Here is a 17,516-nt window from a genome sequence, read left to right on the forward strand (position 1 = left end):
CGGTAGTGACTTAGCAAGAGTACTCTAATAATTCAAGTAACTTTCATGAAGTGTTATGCTATATCAGACATTGTCTCAGTCTTTGGTACTACAGGGAGAAGGAATTGGCAACCCACTCCAGTATTCTTGCCTGGAAAATTCCATGGACAGAGGAGCCTTTCACAAAGAGTCAGACATGACTGAACAACTTTCACTTCACTTGGTACTACAGAGATGAATAAGATAGTTATTAGTAAGAACTACAAGAAAGATTTCAATTCTATTTCACTCCTCTCTTTCCTCCCCAGCTAATCCATATCCTTTACCTCCAGCCTTTTCACTCCAAACGTGTCAGTCTTTACCTGGGAAGAGACACAAATCTTTACCTACTACCTACTATATATAACACTATACTGCACTTTTTTCACTTATCTTATTTAGGCCTCATAAAACAACAGATCCAGATAAGTGTCTTTTATCCTCATTTTGTAGATAATATTGGGTTAGCCAAAAAGTTCTTTTGGGTTTTTCCACATGATGTTTTGGGAAAACCCATGAGACAAATGAAATTTTTGGCCAACCCAATACTACTGAAGCTCAAAAAAATTAAATAAGTTGTTCAGAGTCTTACCCTCTCCTATTATAATCTCTTCTTTTATCTTTCCTCCCACAACTACTGGAGCCACTTTTGCAGCATTTATTACCTTTGGGTAATTTATTATACCAAGTTCATTGTGTCTTCAGGAGTGGGAGAGAATGAAGAAGACAAAATAAGAAGTCCAACCTAGGCTTATCTAACTCCAGGATCTTTCTCCTTTTCCTCTACCATACTGTCCTCTTAATTAGGCTTAGCACCTGCAATTTACTAATATTAAGGTTAATAAACTAAATATTCTACATCCATTTTAATAGATAAAACCTCTAAGTAAATAGTAATTGTCAATATTTCAAAGGCCAGAGAGGAAAATTTAGTTTAACTTTAAAATTAAATACTGATTGTATATATGTATGAATGAAAAGGACTTGAGCTGCAAAATCCTAGATCTTTAGGTTTTATACAAGTGGATGGAAAAAAAAACAGGAGGATTTATTTTTTTTTCTGGACCCCTAAATAAATCTTATTTACTGTAAAATACACTCTTCCTTCCATACAAAGAAAAGCCCTTTCCTATTATAATCTCTTCTTTTATCTTTCCCCCCACAACTACTGGAGCCACTTTTGCAGCATTTATTACCTTTGGGTAATTTGTTATACCAAGTTCATAGTATCTTCGGGAGTGGGAGAGAATGGAGAGAAAAGGAGTATGGGAAAGAGAAAAGAGTGTGCATGCAATGTGAATGTGTAATAATTTCGTGTATTCAGACCTGCATTAATTCAATTTACAAATGACCCAGATTCACAGATGGCCTATTCTAACCTTTCCCTTACTCACCATCTGAGTACCTCTGTCAGTACTTTAAGAGAAGGGAAAGAGAAATAGCCCTTAGAGAAAGGAAAGGGGGAACACCGTGAATAGCAAAAAACTGTCAAGGGACAGTTAATCTCCTTGTTCCCTGACTCTCAAGACCCAGGCTGCTTAGGGGAGCCCAAGTCGTTGGCTCCATGTGTGTGTTCTGTTTACTTTGTGATACTCCCTGCTAATCTAATATTTAGAGTTCCATTTGTGTTTTAAAGTATTCTACCTGAGGATGAGTCATTTACATATTAATATTTATCAGTTCAAATCAGATATCCAACATGTGGGTAAGTCTGCTGTCCTGAAAAAACAGGAAATAACCACTTAAAATGAAGTTCTCTGACTTAGAGGAGCAAATTCTGAAAAGACCACATCAGAACCTTAGCACAGCAAGATATGTAGGCATGGCAAGAAGTACATTTTATCTATTTGGGTCCTCTCTCTTTTTTCTTGATGAGTTGCCTAAAAGTTCAGCCATTTTGTTTATATTTTTGAAGAAACAGCTCTTAGTTTCATTTATCTTTCCCAGTATTAGTCTTCATCTTGTCTTTAATTCTGTGTATGTATAGAGTTTATCTGTATGTGAATGTATGTAGGAAAAAACAAGAAATTGTACTTATTTTCAGCTTCACTGGTGGCTCAGATGGTAAAGAATCTGCCTGCAATGCAGGAGACCCAGGTTCAGTCTCTGGGTCAGGAAGATCTCCTGAAGAAGGGAATGGTAACCCACTCTAGTTTTCTTGCCTGGAAAATTCCAAGGACAGGGGAGCCTGACAGGGTACATCCCAGGGAGTTGCAAAGAGTCAGATAAGAATCAGATAAGAATAAGACTGAGCGAGTAACACCCATACTCATTTTCACCTTCCATTTTCCTTCCATTTTTTTACTGAGTACATCATAAACATCTGTCCATATCATTACATAGTACTCCGCTATGTCATTTTAATACCTACATATTCAGTTCAGTTCAGTCTCTCAGTTGTGTCCAATTCTTTGCAATCCCATGGACTACAGCATGCCAGGCCTCCCTGTCTGTCACCAACTCCTAGAGTTTAGTCAAACTCATGTCCATTGAGTCGGTGATGCCATCCAACCATCTCATCCTCTGTCGTCCCCTTCTCCTCTCACCTTCAATCTTTCCCAGCATCAGAGTCTTTTCAAATGAGTCAGTTCTTAGCATCAGGTGGCCAAATTATTGGAGTTTCAGCTTCAGCATCAGTCCTTCTAATGAACATTCAGGTCTGATTTCCTTTAGGATGGACTGGTTGGATCTCCTTGCAGTCCAAGGGACTCTCAAGAGTCTTCTCCAACACCATGGTTCAAAAGCATCAAATCTTTGGCTCTCAGCTTTCTTTATAGTCCAACTCTCACATCCATAGATGACTACTGGAAAAACCATAGCCTTGACTAGATGGACCTTTGTTGACAAAGTAATATCTCTGCTTTTTAATATGCTGTCTAGGTTGGTCATAATTTTTCTTCCAAGGAGTAAGCGTCTTTTTATTTCATGGCTGCAGTCACCATCTGCAGTGATTTTGGAGCCCCAGAAATAAAGTGTGCCCCTGTTTCTACTGTTTCCCCATCTATTTGCCATGAAGCCATGGGACCAGATGCCATGATCTTCGTTTTCTGAATGTTGAGCTTTAAGCCAACTTTTTCACTCTCCTATTTAATTTTCATCAGGAGGCTCTTTAGTTCTTCTTCACTTTCTGCCATAAGGGTGGTGTCATCTGCATATCTGAGGTTATTGATATTTCTCCCGGCAGTCTTCATTCCAGCTTGTGCTTCATCCAGCCCAGAGTTTCTCATAATGTACTCTGCATATAAGTTAAATAAGCAGGGTGACGATATACAGCCTTGACGTACTCCTTTTCCTATTTGGAACCAGTCTGTGTCCAGTTCTAACTGTTGCTTCCTGACCTGCATACATATTATTCTACAGTAAAAAGTATAATTTGACTGATGGATACGACCCTTTGTTGACAGACATTAGATTGTTCCCTAATCTTTCTCAATTGTGAGTAGTTGATGAACATCTTTATAACTAAACCTTACTATATACCCACAATTATTTGATAGCTTTTAAATTTCTATTTTATTCATTTTATGACCATTTATTGAGTGACTGATGTATGCAGAGCTATAGTGAAAGCAGGGGTAAAATGATAAGTAAAACAACTGCTGTCTTCAACTGCTTGGTGGTAGGCATGTGGAACAAATTGTTCATGGCTTTATCCTTAGCATTTAGAATATTGCCAGCACATGGTAGCTACTCAATAAATTCCAGGAAGTAATAGGAAAGGAAAGAGGGGAACACCGAATATAGCCTGAATATGAAACTAGTCAAACCTGGGAATGTCAAACAGGTACAAATTAGTGGGTGTTTACAGGGCTGAAGTACTTCTAAGCGCCATCCTATTTCTACTTTGAATATGGAACAGTAGATATCCAAGTCTTCTTTTCCCCATGACTGATTAAAAAACCTGTTAGCCCCTCTTTGTCCTCCTAGGCAGCATGAGCTATTGTTCCCTACTGTGGAGAAAGTCTTAGACAAATGAGGATGGTTGCATATGTACGTAAGTACAGAGTGCTGTGTGTGCCAGCCACGACAGTTGCAGCCAGACTTGGTTAAGATACTAGGCATTGGGCACATATGTGCTTCTCTATGTTTACATTTTCCTCTTTTCCCTCAGTGTCCTGATGTGGCCTAAACAGGGTAGGAAAAGGATTTGTTCCTATTGAGCCAGAGTTGTTTTCTTTCCTATCACACTAATAAACTCCATAAAAGCCAGGACAAGATCTGTCTTGGTAATCTTGTGTCTTCAGCCCTTAGTAGGAGTACCTCCTCTAGATTATACAACCCTGCCTTCTTTTCCTGTACCACCCTCCTTTTCCATGGTACCGAGAAACTTCCAACTGTGCAACTGTCCAGAAAAATCTTACAGGGTTCCCTCAAAGTGGGTACCTTAGCCATGGGAGCAGATCAGAAAATATGGCTCTGACAACAAAACTGAATTAGTAACTGAGGCACATCACAAAAAAAAAAAAAAAAAGGAAAAGGAAAAGCTTTGTACCTAGGATGATTCATTTTATATTTCTGAAGAATGTGGGGTGGGATGGGGAAGCAGAATTCCAAATAGATTTAGGAAGCTTCTAATGTTAAAAGTTGGAGAGTTATCCCACTGGCTTTGGGTGAACTTACACATTTACCTCTTAAATATAACAAGCAGTGATCATGGTTCAAATACACAAAATCCACTTGGGGAAATTTTTTTAAATGAAGTTCAGCATTGATTGAATTTATATCATTCCTAAAACTGAGTTTAACTATTGAGCTGTTTGCATTTCTACATCAGTTTTGAAACAGCTTGGTAAATGTAGCTTTCAAACTGCTGACTTGTACTTTCTATTCTAGCCTTTCAGGGGCTGGAGGGCTGGGAAATTCCTTTAATTAAGAAAAGAATTCCCCCTTCTGGAAAATCGCCATCCCATAAGCCTATCCCATTCAAATCATGCTGGGCTTGCTTGGTTCTGTCATAAATTGATGTTTTGGATTTAAATTTCCTGATCCTACTGCTGCCAATTTGTGAAGCTGCCTCCTCGCATTAAAGCATGAAATAAGAGGAACAAGCAATAAGATAGCAAATTGGATTCTTTTAAAACTGGCACATTTAGCAGGAATTAACAAGCTAGACTTAACAGTACAGTGATTATTTGAGCAAAGCCCAGTGCTTTAACATCCTCCAATTTGTGAACCAAACATATCCTAACTTCCTAGTGCTTAATTTGTAGAACTAGAAATCTCATATTATCAGACAGAATTTAGATCTGGATTTAATTGGCTCATATCCTCTTTATAAACTACCAGCTTCCCTTATGGAATAAATACCCTTTTCTGCTCAAAATACAAAGTTTTAATTTGAAGTCAACGTAATAGATTTATTTTCTGATCACTTATTTTCTATTGGCTAACCAAAAATATTTTTTATTGTAACAAACTTTATGGTATTGACAAAAGGGTCTTCCTACTCTTAATGACAGACTTTTTCATGGGTACTGCATTTGCCTTTTTTAGTCCTTAAGAGTTGCTGTTACAGTTGACCTGACCGTTTGTTCCAAGAATTACCTCCAGGTAGTATTGTAATTTCAGAAATTTTTTTCTTATATGACCTGGCCCTCATAAAAAGAAATATGTCCAGAAAGCCTTTCCTAATTATTCCAGGCCAATTCTGATCATTCTCTTCTACTCAACATTTGTAACATTTCTTTTCATTTGTATTTTCATTTTAATTAATGTATTTAAATTCAATCAATCAATGTTAATTTAATTGCTCCTTTTATTCATTTTCTAAATTTTTTCATATGTTTTCTGCACTGATTTGTAAACATAAAGGTGGTGACCATACTTTGTTCTAGTTTTATACGATTCCATAGTACTTAAAAACCCAGTGGGAATGAAGGAGAACTAAATGATGACTATATGAATATACAGTTTGATCTTGTACCTGAAATAGACACCCAGGAAATATTCATTATTCAGGAATTTATCCTTCCTTGACTTCTGAAGAAATTAGTATATGATTAGTTTATCTTTATCTTTTTTGTAATCTCTGTATGATCAACAGCCGTTATTTTTTCATCTCCAAATCCTAGAATTTTTTCTCACCCTCCTACCGTCATCTTCACTCTTCTTAAAATGATACAGCTCACAGTTGGTATAACAGATGAAACAAGAAACTAATTAGCAGTTGTTGTCCATCTGTGTGTTTATATTAAATATTTTAAAATAAAACTGCATTTGCATTCTGAGTACTCTGTCTGAAATCCATAAAATCTAATCTTGGGTAAAGGTTCTGTCTTTGTTTTGACTTTGCAGTAGACTACATGGTAAAGCAAAAAAAAAATTTATGCCAGAATCAGTAAGTTAAGACAAATACAATTTTTTTCAGTTTTATTGAGATATAACTGACATACAGCACTGTATAATTTTAAGGCATACAGTATAATCATTTGACTTATGATAGGTCTATGTTTAGTTTTATAAGAAACCTCCTTACTGTTCTGCATAATGATTTACCAATTTGCATTCCCACCAACAGTGTAAGCGGGTTCCCTTTTCTCCACACCCTCTCCAGCGTTTATTGTTTGTAGATTTTTTGATGATGCCATTCTGACCAGTATGAGGTGATACATGCACTATTGTAAGTAGTTCATCACAGCACTATTGACAATAGCCAGGACATAGAAGCAACCTAAATGTCCATCAACAGAGGAGTGGATAAAGAAGATGTGGGATACACACACACACACACACACATACATACATATATAATGAAATATTACTCAGCCATAAAAAAGAATGAAATAATGTCACTTGCAGCACCGTGGATAGACCTAGAAATTGTCATGCTGAGTGAAGGAAGTCAGACAGGGAAAGAGAAATATCGTGTGATACTGCTTATATATGGAATCTAAAAAAATGGTGAACTTACTTACAAAATAGAAATAGAGTCACAAATGTAGAAAACAAGCTTTTAGGTATAAGGGGGAAAGGGGAGGAAGGATTAAATTGGGAGATTGGAATTGATCTACAAGGCTACTATATATAAAATAGTTAACTACAAGGACCTACTATATAGCACAGGGAAGTCTACTCAAAACTCTGTAATAATCTTTATGGGAAAAGAATCTAAAATAGAGTGGATTTATGAGTGATATAACTGAGTCATTTTACTGTACCACTGAAACTACCACAACATTGTAAATCTACTCCAATAAAAATGTTTTTAAAAAATCGTTTGACTTACATACATCATGAAATAATTGCCACAATGAGTTTAGTGACCATCATCTTGTATATATACAAAATGAAAAAAGTTTTTTGTGATGAGAGGTCTAAGGATTTACTCTCTTAACAACTTGGATATATAACATACAGCAATGTTAATTAATCATGTGGAATGTTACATCCCTAGTACTTACTTATCTTTTAACTGGAACTTGGTACCTTTCCATTGCCTTACCCAATCCCTCTCCCCCCTTACCACCTGCCTCTGGTAATCACAAGTCTGACCTCTTATTTCATGGGTTATTTGGTTGGTTTATTGAACTGTAATTGATCTACAATACTCTGTTAGTTCCTAGTATACAACATGGTGACTCAATATTTCTATACATTACAAAATGATCACCACAATGTTAGTTACCATCTGTCACCATACAAATATATTACATTATTATTGACTGTATTCCCATACTGTACATTTCATCCCTGTGACTCATTTATTTTGTAAGTTTGTACTTCTTAATTTCCCTCACCTATATCATTCATTCCCCCATCTCCTCCCCTCTATCAATCACCTGTTTGTTCTCTGTATCTGTAACTCTGTTTCTGTTCTTATGTGTTTGTTCATTTGTCTTGTTTTTTAGATTCCACATATAAGTGAAATCATACTGTATTTGTCTTTCTCTAACTACTTTCACTTAGCATAATCCCCTCTAGGTATATCCATGTTGTCACAAATGGCAAGATTTTATTCATTTTTATGGCTGAGTAGTATTCCACACACACTGTATACACACCACTTGTTCTATTTATTCAGTCATCTATCAGTGGACACTTCAGTTGCTTACCTATCTTCACTACTGTGGATAGTGCTACAGTGAACATAGCGGTACATATATATTTCAAAATATTTGTTTTTTTTTCTTTGGAAATATACACAGAAGTGGAATTGGTGGATTATATAATAGTTGTATTTTTAATTTTTTAAGAAACCTCCAAGATGTCTTCCATAGTGGCTGCACCAATTTAAATCCCACTAGCAAAATGGCACCCCACTCCAGTACTTTTGCCTGGAGAATCCCATGGACGGAGGAGCCTGGTGGGCTGCAGTCCATGGGGTCGCTAGAGTCGGACACGACTAAGAGACTTCACTTTCACTTTTCACTTTCATGCACTGGAGAAGGAAATGGCAACCCACTCCAGTGTTCTTGCCTAGAGAATCCCAGGGACGGGGAGGCCTGGTGGGCTGCCGTCTATGGGGTCGCACAGAGTCGGACATGACTGAAGTGACTTAGCAGCAGCAGCACTGCAGAAGAGCCCCCTTTTCTCCATATTCTTGCCAACACTTGTTATTTTTTATGACAACCATTGTCTTTTTTATAATAGCCATTCTGACAGATGTGAGTTGATACCTCATTGTGGTTTTGACTTGCAATGTTGTGACAGTTAATTAGCCTGAGTTTCTTTTCATGTGCCTGTTGGTCATCTAAATGTCTTCTTTGGGAAAATATCTATGCAGGTTATCTGCCATTTTTAAATCAGGTTATTTGTTCTTTTTTTTGATTCTGAGTTGTATGAGTTGTTTATGTATATTGGCTATTAACCCCTTATTGGTCATATCACTTTGCAAATATTTTCTCCCATTCAATAGTCTGCTTTTTCATTTTGTTGCTAGTTTCCTTCTTTGTGCAAAAGCTTTTTAGTTTGATATAGTCCCCTTTGTTTATTTTTGTTTTTTGTTTCACTTGCCTGAGGAGACTTATTCAAAAAAATTATTGCTAAAATCAATGTAAAAGAGCATACTACCCATGTTTTATTGTAAGAGTTTTACAGTTTCTGGACTTTCACTTAGGTTTTTAACCCATCTTTAGTTTATTTTTGTATATGGTGTAAGAAATTGGACAAGTTTGATTCTTCTGCAAATAGCTGTCCAGTTTTACCAACATCATTCGTTGAAGAGACTATCTTTTCTTCATTGTATATTCTTGCCTCCTTTGTCATAGATTAATTGACCATAAGTTTGTGGGTTTATCTGGGCTCCCTGTGTTGTTCCATTGTTCTGTGGGTCTGTTTTGGGTCTGGTTTTGATTGCTGTAGTTTTAGTATGGTTTGAAATTAGGGCGCTTGATACCTCCAACTTTGTTCTTCTTTCTCAAGATTGTTTTGGCTATTCATGGCCTTTTGTATTTTCATACAAATTTTAAAATTATTTATTCTAGTTCTGTGAAAACGGCCATTGTTATTTTGACAGGAATTATGTGAAATCTGTAGATTGCCTTGGGTAATACAGTAATTTTAACAATATTAATTCTCCAATCCGTGAACACAGTTGGTGTATCCTTCTGCTTGTGTCATCTTGAGTTTCTTTCAACAGTGTTTTATAGTCTTCCAAGGACAGGTCTTTTACCTCCTTAGGTTTATTGCTAGGTGTTCTATTCTTTTTGATGCAACTATAAATGGGATTATTTTCTTAATTCCTCTTTCTGATTGTTTGTTGTTAGTGTATAGAAACACAACAGACATATATATAACTTTGTATCCTGCAACTTTACTGAATTCATTTATTAGTTCTAATAGGCTTTTTTTGGCTGACATCTTAAGGATTTTCTATGATGTCACATCATTTGCAAACAGTGACAGTTTTTCTTTTCCAGTTTGGATCCCTTTTATTTCTTTCTCTTGTCTGATTGCACAGCTAGGATGTTCAATGCTATGTTGAATTAAAATGGTGAGAGTGGACATCCTTGTTTCCTTCCTGATCTTCAAAGTGCTTTCAGCTTTCCACCATTGAGTATGATGTTGACTGTAAGTCTGTCATATATGGTCTTTATTATATTGAGGTACATAGCCTCTACCCACTTTATTGAGAGTTTTTATTGTACGTGGATATTGCATTTTGCCAGAAGCTCTTTCTACACCTATTGAGATGATCGTATGATTTTTATTCTTCTTGTTAATGTGGTATATTAATTGATTTGTGAATATTAGACCATCCTTTTCTCCCTGGAATAAATCCTACTTGATCATGATGTATATTGTTGAATTCTATTTGCTTATGTATCATTGAGGAGTTATGTGTCTATGTTCATCAGTGATTTTGGCTATAATCTTTTTTTGCGATATCTTTGACTGTTTTACTATCAGATGATGCTGACCTTGAATATAAGTTCAGAATCATTCCTTGCATCTCAGTGTTTTGGAATAGTGTGAGAAATATAGGTATTAACTGTTCTTTTACTCAGTAGAAAATTTCTAACAGCTGGCCATCAGTTTTTATTTGATACTTTTACTGAGAAAGATATTATTTGTCTCGTGAGATAGCACATTTATTCTTGGATGGCTGTTATGGCAAGGATTTTTTTTCTTTTTATTACACTAAGCCAAAGTCTTTATTCCTGTTTCTCTCAGCTATTAGTTCTAATTCTGCCCTCATGAGCAACACCAAATAAATTAACTCCCTCATCTACTTGACAGCCTTTCAAAGGAAATACTATTTATGATTATATAAATTTTAAGTAGTATCTTCTCTTCCATCCACAGATAATATTATTTGCCCATAATATCATTAGAGTTGTAAATATTGTACACTGTTCATTCCCAAAGCTACTGTGGAGAGATTAAGTTGAGGCCAGGGTTCATTCAGTTCATTTATTGAGTGCCTACAACGTGCAAGGAGTTGGCAGGACAGTCAAGAAGCCTAGATAAAATGAGACTATGTCTTGTGAGACAGACATATATTATTGTATCAGCTTTATAAATTTGCCTTTCATCACAACTTGCTTCCTCTCTTTATTCTGTTTAGTTCTTTTGACTTTAAACTCCACTTTTACATCAAAATGTCCTTCCTGATTTTTTGCATGTTTACATTAGCTTGGGGCCTTTTACCATAGCTTTTATTTTTATTCTTTCATATCTTTTAAGTGTATCACTTATAAATAAGATCCAAATGGGATTTGAGCTTTAAAAAACGAAATCTTGCATTTGCCTTAAGTTACTATAACCCCGATTGTAGCTTGAAGGTCATTTTGCTTTACCATGAAGATTGCTATAAATATTCCCTTGATATTTTTTCCTTCCATCTTACATTATTTTTACTATTAATAAAATTTTTGTTATCCTTGTCCTTTTCTCTGTTGTTGGTTTAATCCAGGTGCTATTTGTTCCCCTTCACTCATTATTTTGGAAAATATGGAATACTCTACCATCCCCTTCATACTTTCCTTCCAAATTCTGATACTAATAATCAAATATTTATTTCTCCACTGTTATTTTTTTTTGCCTTTATTTTATTTATTTATTTTTTTTTTTTTACTTTACAATATGATATTGGTTTTGCCATACATCAACATGCATCTGCCACGGGTGTACATGTGTTCCCCATCCTGAACCCCCCCCCACCTCCCTCCCCATACCATCCCTCTGGGTCATCTCAGTGCACCAGCCCCAAGCTTCCTGTATCCTGCATCGAACCTGGACTGGTGATTCGTTTCTTATATGATATTATACATGCTTTAATGCCATTCTCCCAAATCATCCCCCCCCACAGAGTCCAAAAGACTGTTCTATACATCTGTGTCTCTTCTGCTGTCTCGCTTACAGGGTTGTCGTTACCATCTTTCTAAATTCCATATATATGCGTTAGTATACTGTATTGGGGTTTTTCTTACTGGCTTACTTCACTCTGTATAATAGCCTCCAGTTTCATCCACCTCATTAGAACTGATTCAAATGTATTCTTTTTAATGGCTGAGTCATACTCCATTGTACATATGTACCACAGCTTTCTTATCCATTCATCTGCTGATGGACATCTAGGTTGCTTCCATGTCCTGGCTAGTATAAACAGTGCTGCGATGAACATTGGGGTACACGTGTCTCTTTCAATTCTGGTTTCCTCGGTGTGTATGCCCAGCAGTGCGATTGCTGGGTCATATGGCAGTTCTATTTCCAGTTTTTTAAGGAATCTCCACACTGTTCTCCATAGTGGCTGTACTAGTTTGCATTCCCACCAACAATGTAAGAGGGTTCCCTTTTCTCCATATCCTCTCCAGCATTTATTGCTTGTAGATTTTTGGATCGCAGCCATTCTGACTGGTGTGAAATGATACCTCATAGTGGTTTTGATTTGCATTTCTCTGATAATGAGTGATGTTGAGCATCTTTTCATGTGTTTGTTAGCCATGTGTATGTCTTCTTTGGAGAAATGTCTATTTCTCCACTGTTACATTTTTAAAAGGTGCTCACTATACCCCTCCTGCACAGCCTTCCAGTTTCCTCCCTGCACCTCCTACATCACTGAGACTTTGAGAATACTTTTACTTCTCCCAGCTACTTCCACTCCCCCCACTTTTAGGCATTGCTGAAATAATGCTTTTAAATCTAGACTGTTACTAAGTTTTCTTTTTAGTATACATCTGTACAACTTCTGAGGAATCCATGTTTAGCACATATATTATAATTTCCCTGTTTGATTGTTATTCATTTAGATTTAGTTATATATTTTCTAAATGCATGTATGTGTGTGTGTGTTTTACTAGTGTTTACTCTTCATCTTCCCCTAACTTGAAGCCTCTGATCTGGTTAAATTTTTTTCATTCAGAGTAATTTTTCTGTAACATTACTTATTGATTTATTATCTAAATTTTTGCATTTTCACAAATATTCTTCTTTACTGATAGATGAAGAGTGTCTAGGTATAGGATTTGGATGTTGCAAGCCTTTTTTCTCAGAGTACATTGATGTTAATCTACTGTTTCATAGTTTTTAGTGTTGTAGGTAAGAAATCCAAAGCCAATATTCTTTTTTTCTTTGTTAGTAAATCTAATCTTTCTGTCTGACAGTTTGTAAGATTTTTTCTTTATCCTTGAAATTTATTTACATTCTTAGGTTTATACTCTTTTGTCAGTCTTAAACTAGATCACAATCAGTTTCTAGTGCTTTAAATCAGTGAATGTTAGACATGGAAAGGACCTAGTCCAAATTTTCACTTTAAAAGTAAGGACAGTGAGACTCGAAAAAAATGATGTTCATTTTTCAAAGTCATCTCAGCAGTAGAGACACCTTGATTCTAGGCCCTGACACACTCAAGCCTTCAATTAACACTTCTGTTTTCTGTCACTGAGCATTTAAATTTTTAGCATTTAACACTGAATCATTGCTTTTATATGTTTTTATGTAATATTGATACTCTCAAAGAACCATGGGTAGGTTACTTATTTCAAGTGAAAGTGGAAAGTGTTAGTAAATCAAGATTAATACTAGTGTTAGATTTATCTTTAAAAATGGTTAATCACTCTCCAAACCTAATTAAAACTGCAGTTTTTAATGACTTAGGAATTAAATGATATCACAGTATCCCTTTAAGACCTGCCACTCTTTGAGGAAAGGGAAGCAACTGATATATATATATATGTAAAGCTCAATCTGCTTAATTCCATATCCCTTCCAGTGGCAATGGCGAGACTATATTTCAAATGTAAAAAGTACAGTTTATTAGATATTGATCATCACTATTTGGCATACACAAGTTAGATATATATTCTTAGATAACAATGATAAATAGCTATTTTTCTAAAGATAATATAACAAAGTGTCTTTCACAATGTGAATAACTACTATAGTTTAAAAGAATAGTAAAATGAACATAGGTGACCTTGAATCTGTCACTGCCTTTGTGAATTTCATTGACCTCTCTTGTCCTGACTACATCGTAGAATTGTAAAATTAACACATAAGTATGAGAGTGTGTTGTTCTTTTAAAATGTGAGAATTACTGTCATTAATTTTATTTCTTAAGTATCAACTGATCTTATTTATGGAAGTAATGTCATATATAAGACATATAAGGCCGTATTGTGTTCTCATTTTACTCTCCTCTCTTTAAGAAAATTAATGTGCTATGCTCTCTGTTTAACAAAACATAAAATCATGAATTATTTTTAGCCTACTGTAATATCCATGATTATAATCTTTGCTGCCTATTTTTTTTATCATTATTCAGAGTAATCTCAGTCTTAGAAAGCAAACTCAATTTTTATTTTTTAAAAGTAAAAAGATTGAGGTGAGTGAATAAAAAAATAAATACAGGAAAATATCAGCATTTGTCAGATTTGAAAGATGGATACATGGGTGTTACATTATTATCTTATGTTAGAAATATTTCATCACTTAGAATATATTATGACTCACAAGAGAGCAAATTTATGACTTGTAAGCAGTCCTAAGTTATGTTTAATCAAATCTTACTTAGTTTTCATCTGAATATAGGATTCAGAATTATGTTGGTTTCATTCCCCAGAAATGTACTAACATGTCCACACACACATTTTTCTTGTCACCCCAGACAGATCCTTACCTGTTGCCTTAGCATCCTCTGTTTGATGCTTTTGCACAATCATCTATTCTGCTGAGAAATTTCCTTTTATGACATGTCATATGCCTGAAAAAAACTAGACAATTACTCTACTTAGGCACTTGACAAGGAGGCAGAGGTTCTAATCCTAGCTCTGCCCCGTACTGCTCCACCTAGCCCTCAATATGCCAGTTTGCCACTCCGAATAGCGTTCTCCTTTTCTGTAAACTAGGGATGATTCATACCTGTTCGATCTGCCTCAGAGATTTATTGTGAAATAACAGGTGGAGTTATGTCATGCAATGTAAGTGAAGATACAGATCCTCTGACAGTTGCCACACTTTGCTGCCTATCCCTCTAAGCTATGATCTCTTACTAGATCAAACAGGTAGGCAGAGGAAGACAGAGAAGCACCAGTCCCAGAGTGCTCAGAGCTGTGCTACTGGACACAGTGACCCCCAAAGACCTTTCCAACTCTAAGATTCAGTGATCTTGTGAATCCACCAGCCTCAGAGTAGAAAGCAGCATTGAGCGTATTCTTTGAAACATAATAAATTACAGTAAGGACTTGCTTGGTATAAAAGTCCTTTCAGTTTACTTCTGCAAATTAGAAAATTTCCTGTGGAAAGTTGATGACTCTTCAGTTTTACAAAAATAGGAAAACATCTTTCCCAGATAATATGAAAACAATAAATAAGGAAACAAATCACAGAATAGTATGTTTATTTGCAGTCATCAGCTAGCCTGTCCCAGGAACTTTATCCATATACAAAGATGTCCATGTGTATGTCACTGCTACTTTGTTTCCAGTGACTTTACAACCCTGTACAGTCAACATGCTACAAATAAAATACGATAAAACTGGTAGAATTAGCTAATGTCTCTTTATACTAGCACAAAATTCTATTATGTGTTGATAATAGTCACTGTCCATTCACCTGAACCACATCCCACATCACCCTGTGTTTGTAACGCTTTACCATTTTCTCCATAGGCCAACCATTTGGCTCAACTTAATGGTTCCAGCAAGGCAAAGGGACCAGAGTGCTGGGCATACAGTAATCAAGAATCCATCACATTCATATCTTATAGTATTTCAATACAGGGGATAATTTGCTTTTTTTCCTTAGAGCAAAATGAAAAAGATTGATGAAAAATCTGTTCAAAATACACAGTCCAAGAATACTTTATTATTTTTTTTAATTTAAATTTATTTATTTTAATTTGAGGCTATTATATATATTATATATATATTATATATGTTACATATATATATTATATATGTTATATATAATATATATATAACAATATTATATTGGTTTTGCCATACATCAACATGAATCCACCATTTTGAATATATTTCTTCCAAGATGTTCACCTAACCAAGTTAACTTCAAAATCCATTTCAGGGATTTTTTTTAAGTTTTTTTTTTTTTTTTAATGTTTACACATAAATCCTTCCTTCATTAAATGCCTGGGTATTTTTTGCTGCATAAGCGATTAACTGGATGAGTTCAAGGGATCTCTGTGTCATAGATTGAACTTCATGTCAGCCGTTTTTCAACTTTTACCATTGTTTTGTCTTCTTGGGAGTTCCTTCACCAGAGCCAAGCAACCTCCAGTATACTCATGGACAGACCAGCGCTTGGGGTGCAGGAGAGTTCTGTCTAGATTCAGAAAGAGAACCTAATAGTAAATGGAACTATTTAGGCTGAAACCAGGCCTGGGTTACTGAGCCATTTGGACTTTTCAAATATAGTTCTGTGAATGTATTTGAGGTCCAGTCTGTGATATTCTTCTGTGTTAGTCACCGATATTCTCCTAAATAAAAACTGCCAAATATGCTAAAGTTGAACTCTGCCAGGTTGTTGGGTATGTTTGTGTGATAACTTCTCTCAGTACTTCCAGTAATATCAACAACAACAACCAAACTTCCTTGAAAACTTGTTTTGTACAAGGTTTTATTCCATAAACTTATATGTACTGTTACTTAATCCTTATAACAACCTTCTCGTATCCCCACTTTATAGATGGAATACTAAGGCAAAGAACGGTTAAGCAACTAACTTACCACTTTTCCAAGGTTCTGCATCTCCCAGGTCGTAGCACCAGGGTTTAAACTCAGGCAGTCCAAGTTCAGAGCTCACACTCTTAATCTCTGTGCTGTGCACCTCCCAATTTGGTCTCTTGTAGAGCCTCTTGGGTAGATCTCAGGTTTCTTTTCTTGCCTCTGTCACTCCTGGATAAAATATGAAATGATGCTCTACTTAAAAATCAGCCCATTTCTTAAGGCCTAACCAAATTAAGTCATATTCCCTCTAAAGGGTCCTAAGTCTCTAGCACCTAGAGTGATCAATTTTGCTGGTATGCCTGAAATTTCCTAGAACGTGTAACTTTCATGTTACATGAAACTAAATCCGGGATACTCCTAGGCAAACTGGGAGGGTGAGACAGCCCACTTACACTTCACTGTGTCCCCTCTTTATACCACCTTGTTATATAGAGCAAAAAGCCCATCAAAGTACCAGTAACCACCACTTCTGCACTTACAAGTTTCTTTCTTCACAACAAGTTATGCTCCCACTGCAAAGAGACCTTTTTGATTCCCACTTCATACAGAATTTAGTGCTGTGCTCACGTTAATGCCTACTCACTGAATAGGTGGTTTAGTTTTCAGCAGGCACTGTATATAAGACTCTTTCCTTGTGTGTTAATTTGTCTTTATTTTTTTTTTTCCAGCCCAGATGACTTACTCAATGCCTTGAATGAGGGTATCAGTCGTGCTGATGTCATCATCACATCAGGGGGTGTGTCCATGGGGGAAAAGGTATGAAAAAATGGGGTTCTTGAAACATAAGATTGATTAACAGTGGTCTGGTAGACATCTTGTATCCGTAACCAGACCCCTACGAAGCTGGAAATCCACAGGTGTTCAGAAATTCCT

General features: G+C 35.9%; 1 protein-coding gene across 12 annotated transcripts in view; it reads left to right on the plus strand.

The window, feature by feature from the left end:
* GPHN (gephyrin) overlaps window positions 1-17,516 on the plus strand; it is a 537,169-nt gene that overhangs the window by 492,372 nt on the left and 27,281 nt on the right. For all 12 annotated transcript variants that reach the window (XM_061429172.1, XM_061429169.1, XM_061429176.1 and 9 more), the window contains one exon: window positions 17,312-17,399. In XM_061429172.1, coding sequence (XP_061285156.1) covers window positions 17,312-17,399 — 88 coding nt within the window. The remainder of the gene's footprint in view (window positions 1-17,311; window positions 17,400-17,516) is intronic.

Source organism: Bos javanicus, chromosome 10 (genome assembly GCF_032452875.1).
Source record: "Bos javanicus breed banteng chromosome 10, ARS-OSU_banteng_1.0, whole genome shotgun sequence".
Taxonomy (NCBI): Eukaryota; Metazoa; Chordata; class Mammalia; order Artiodactyla; family Bovidae; genus Bos; species Bos javanicus.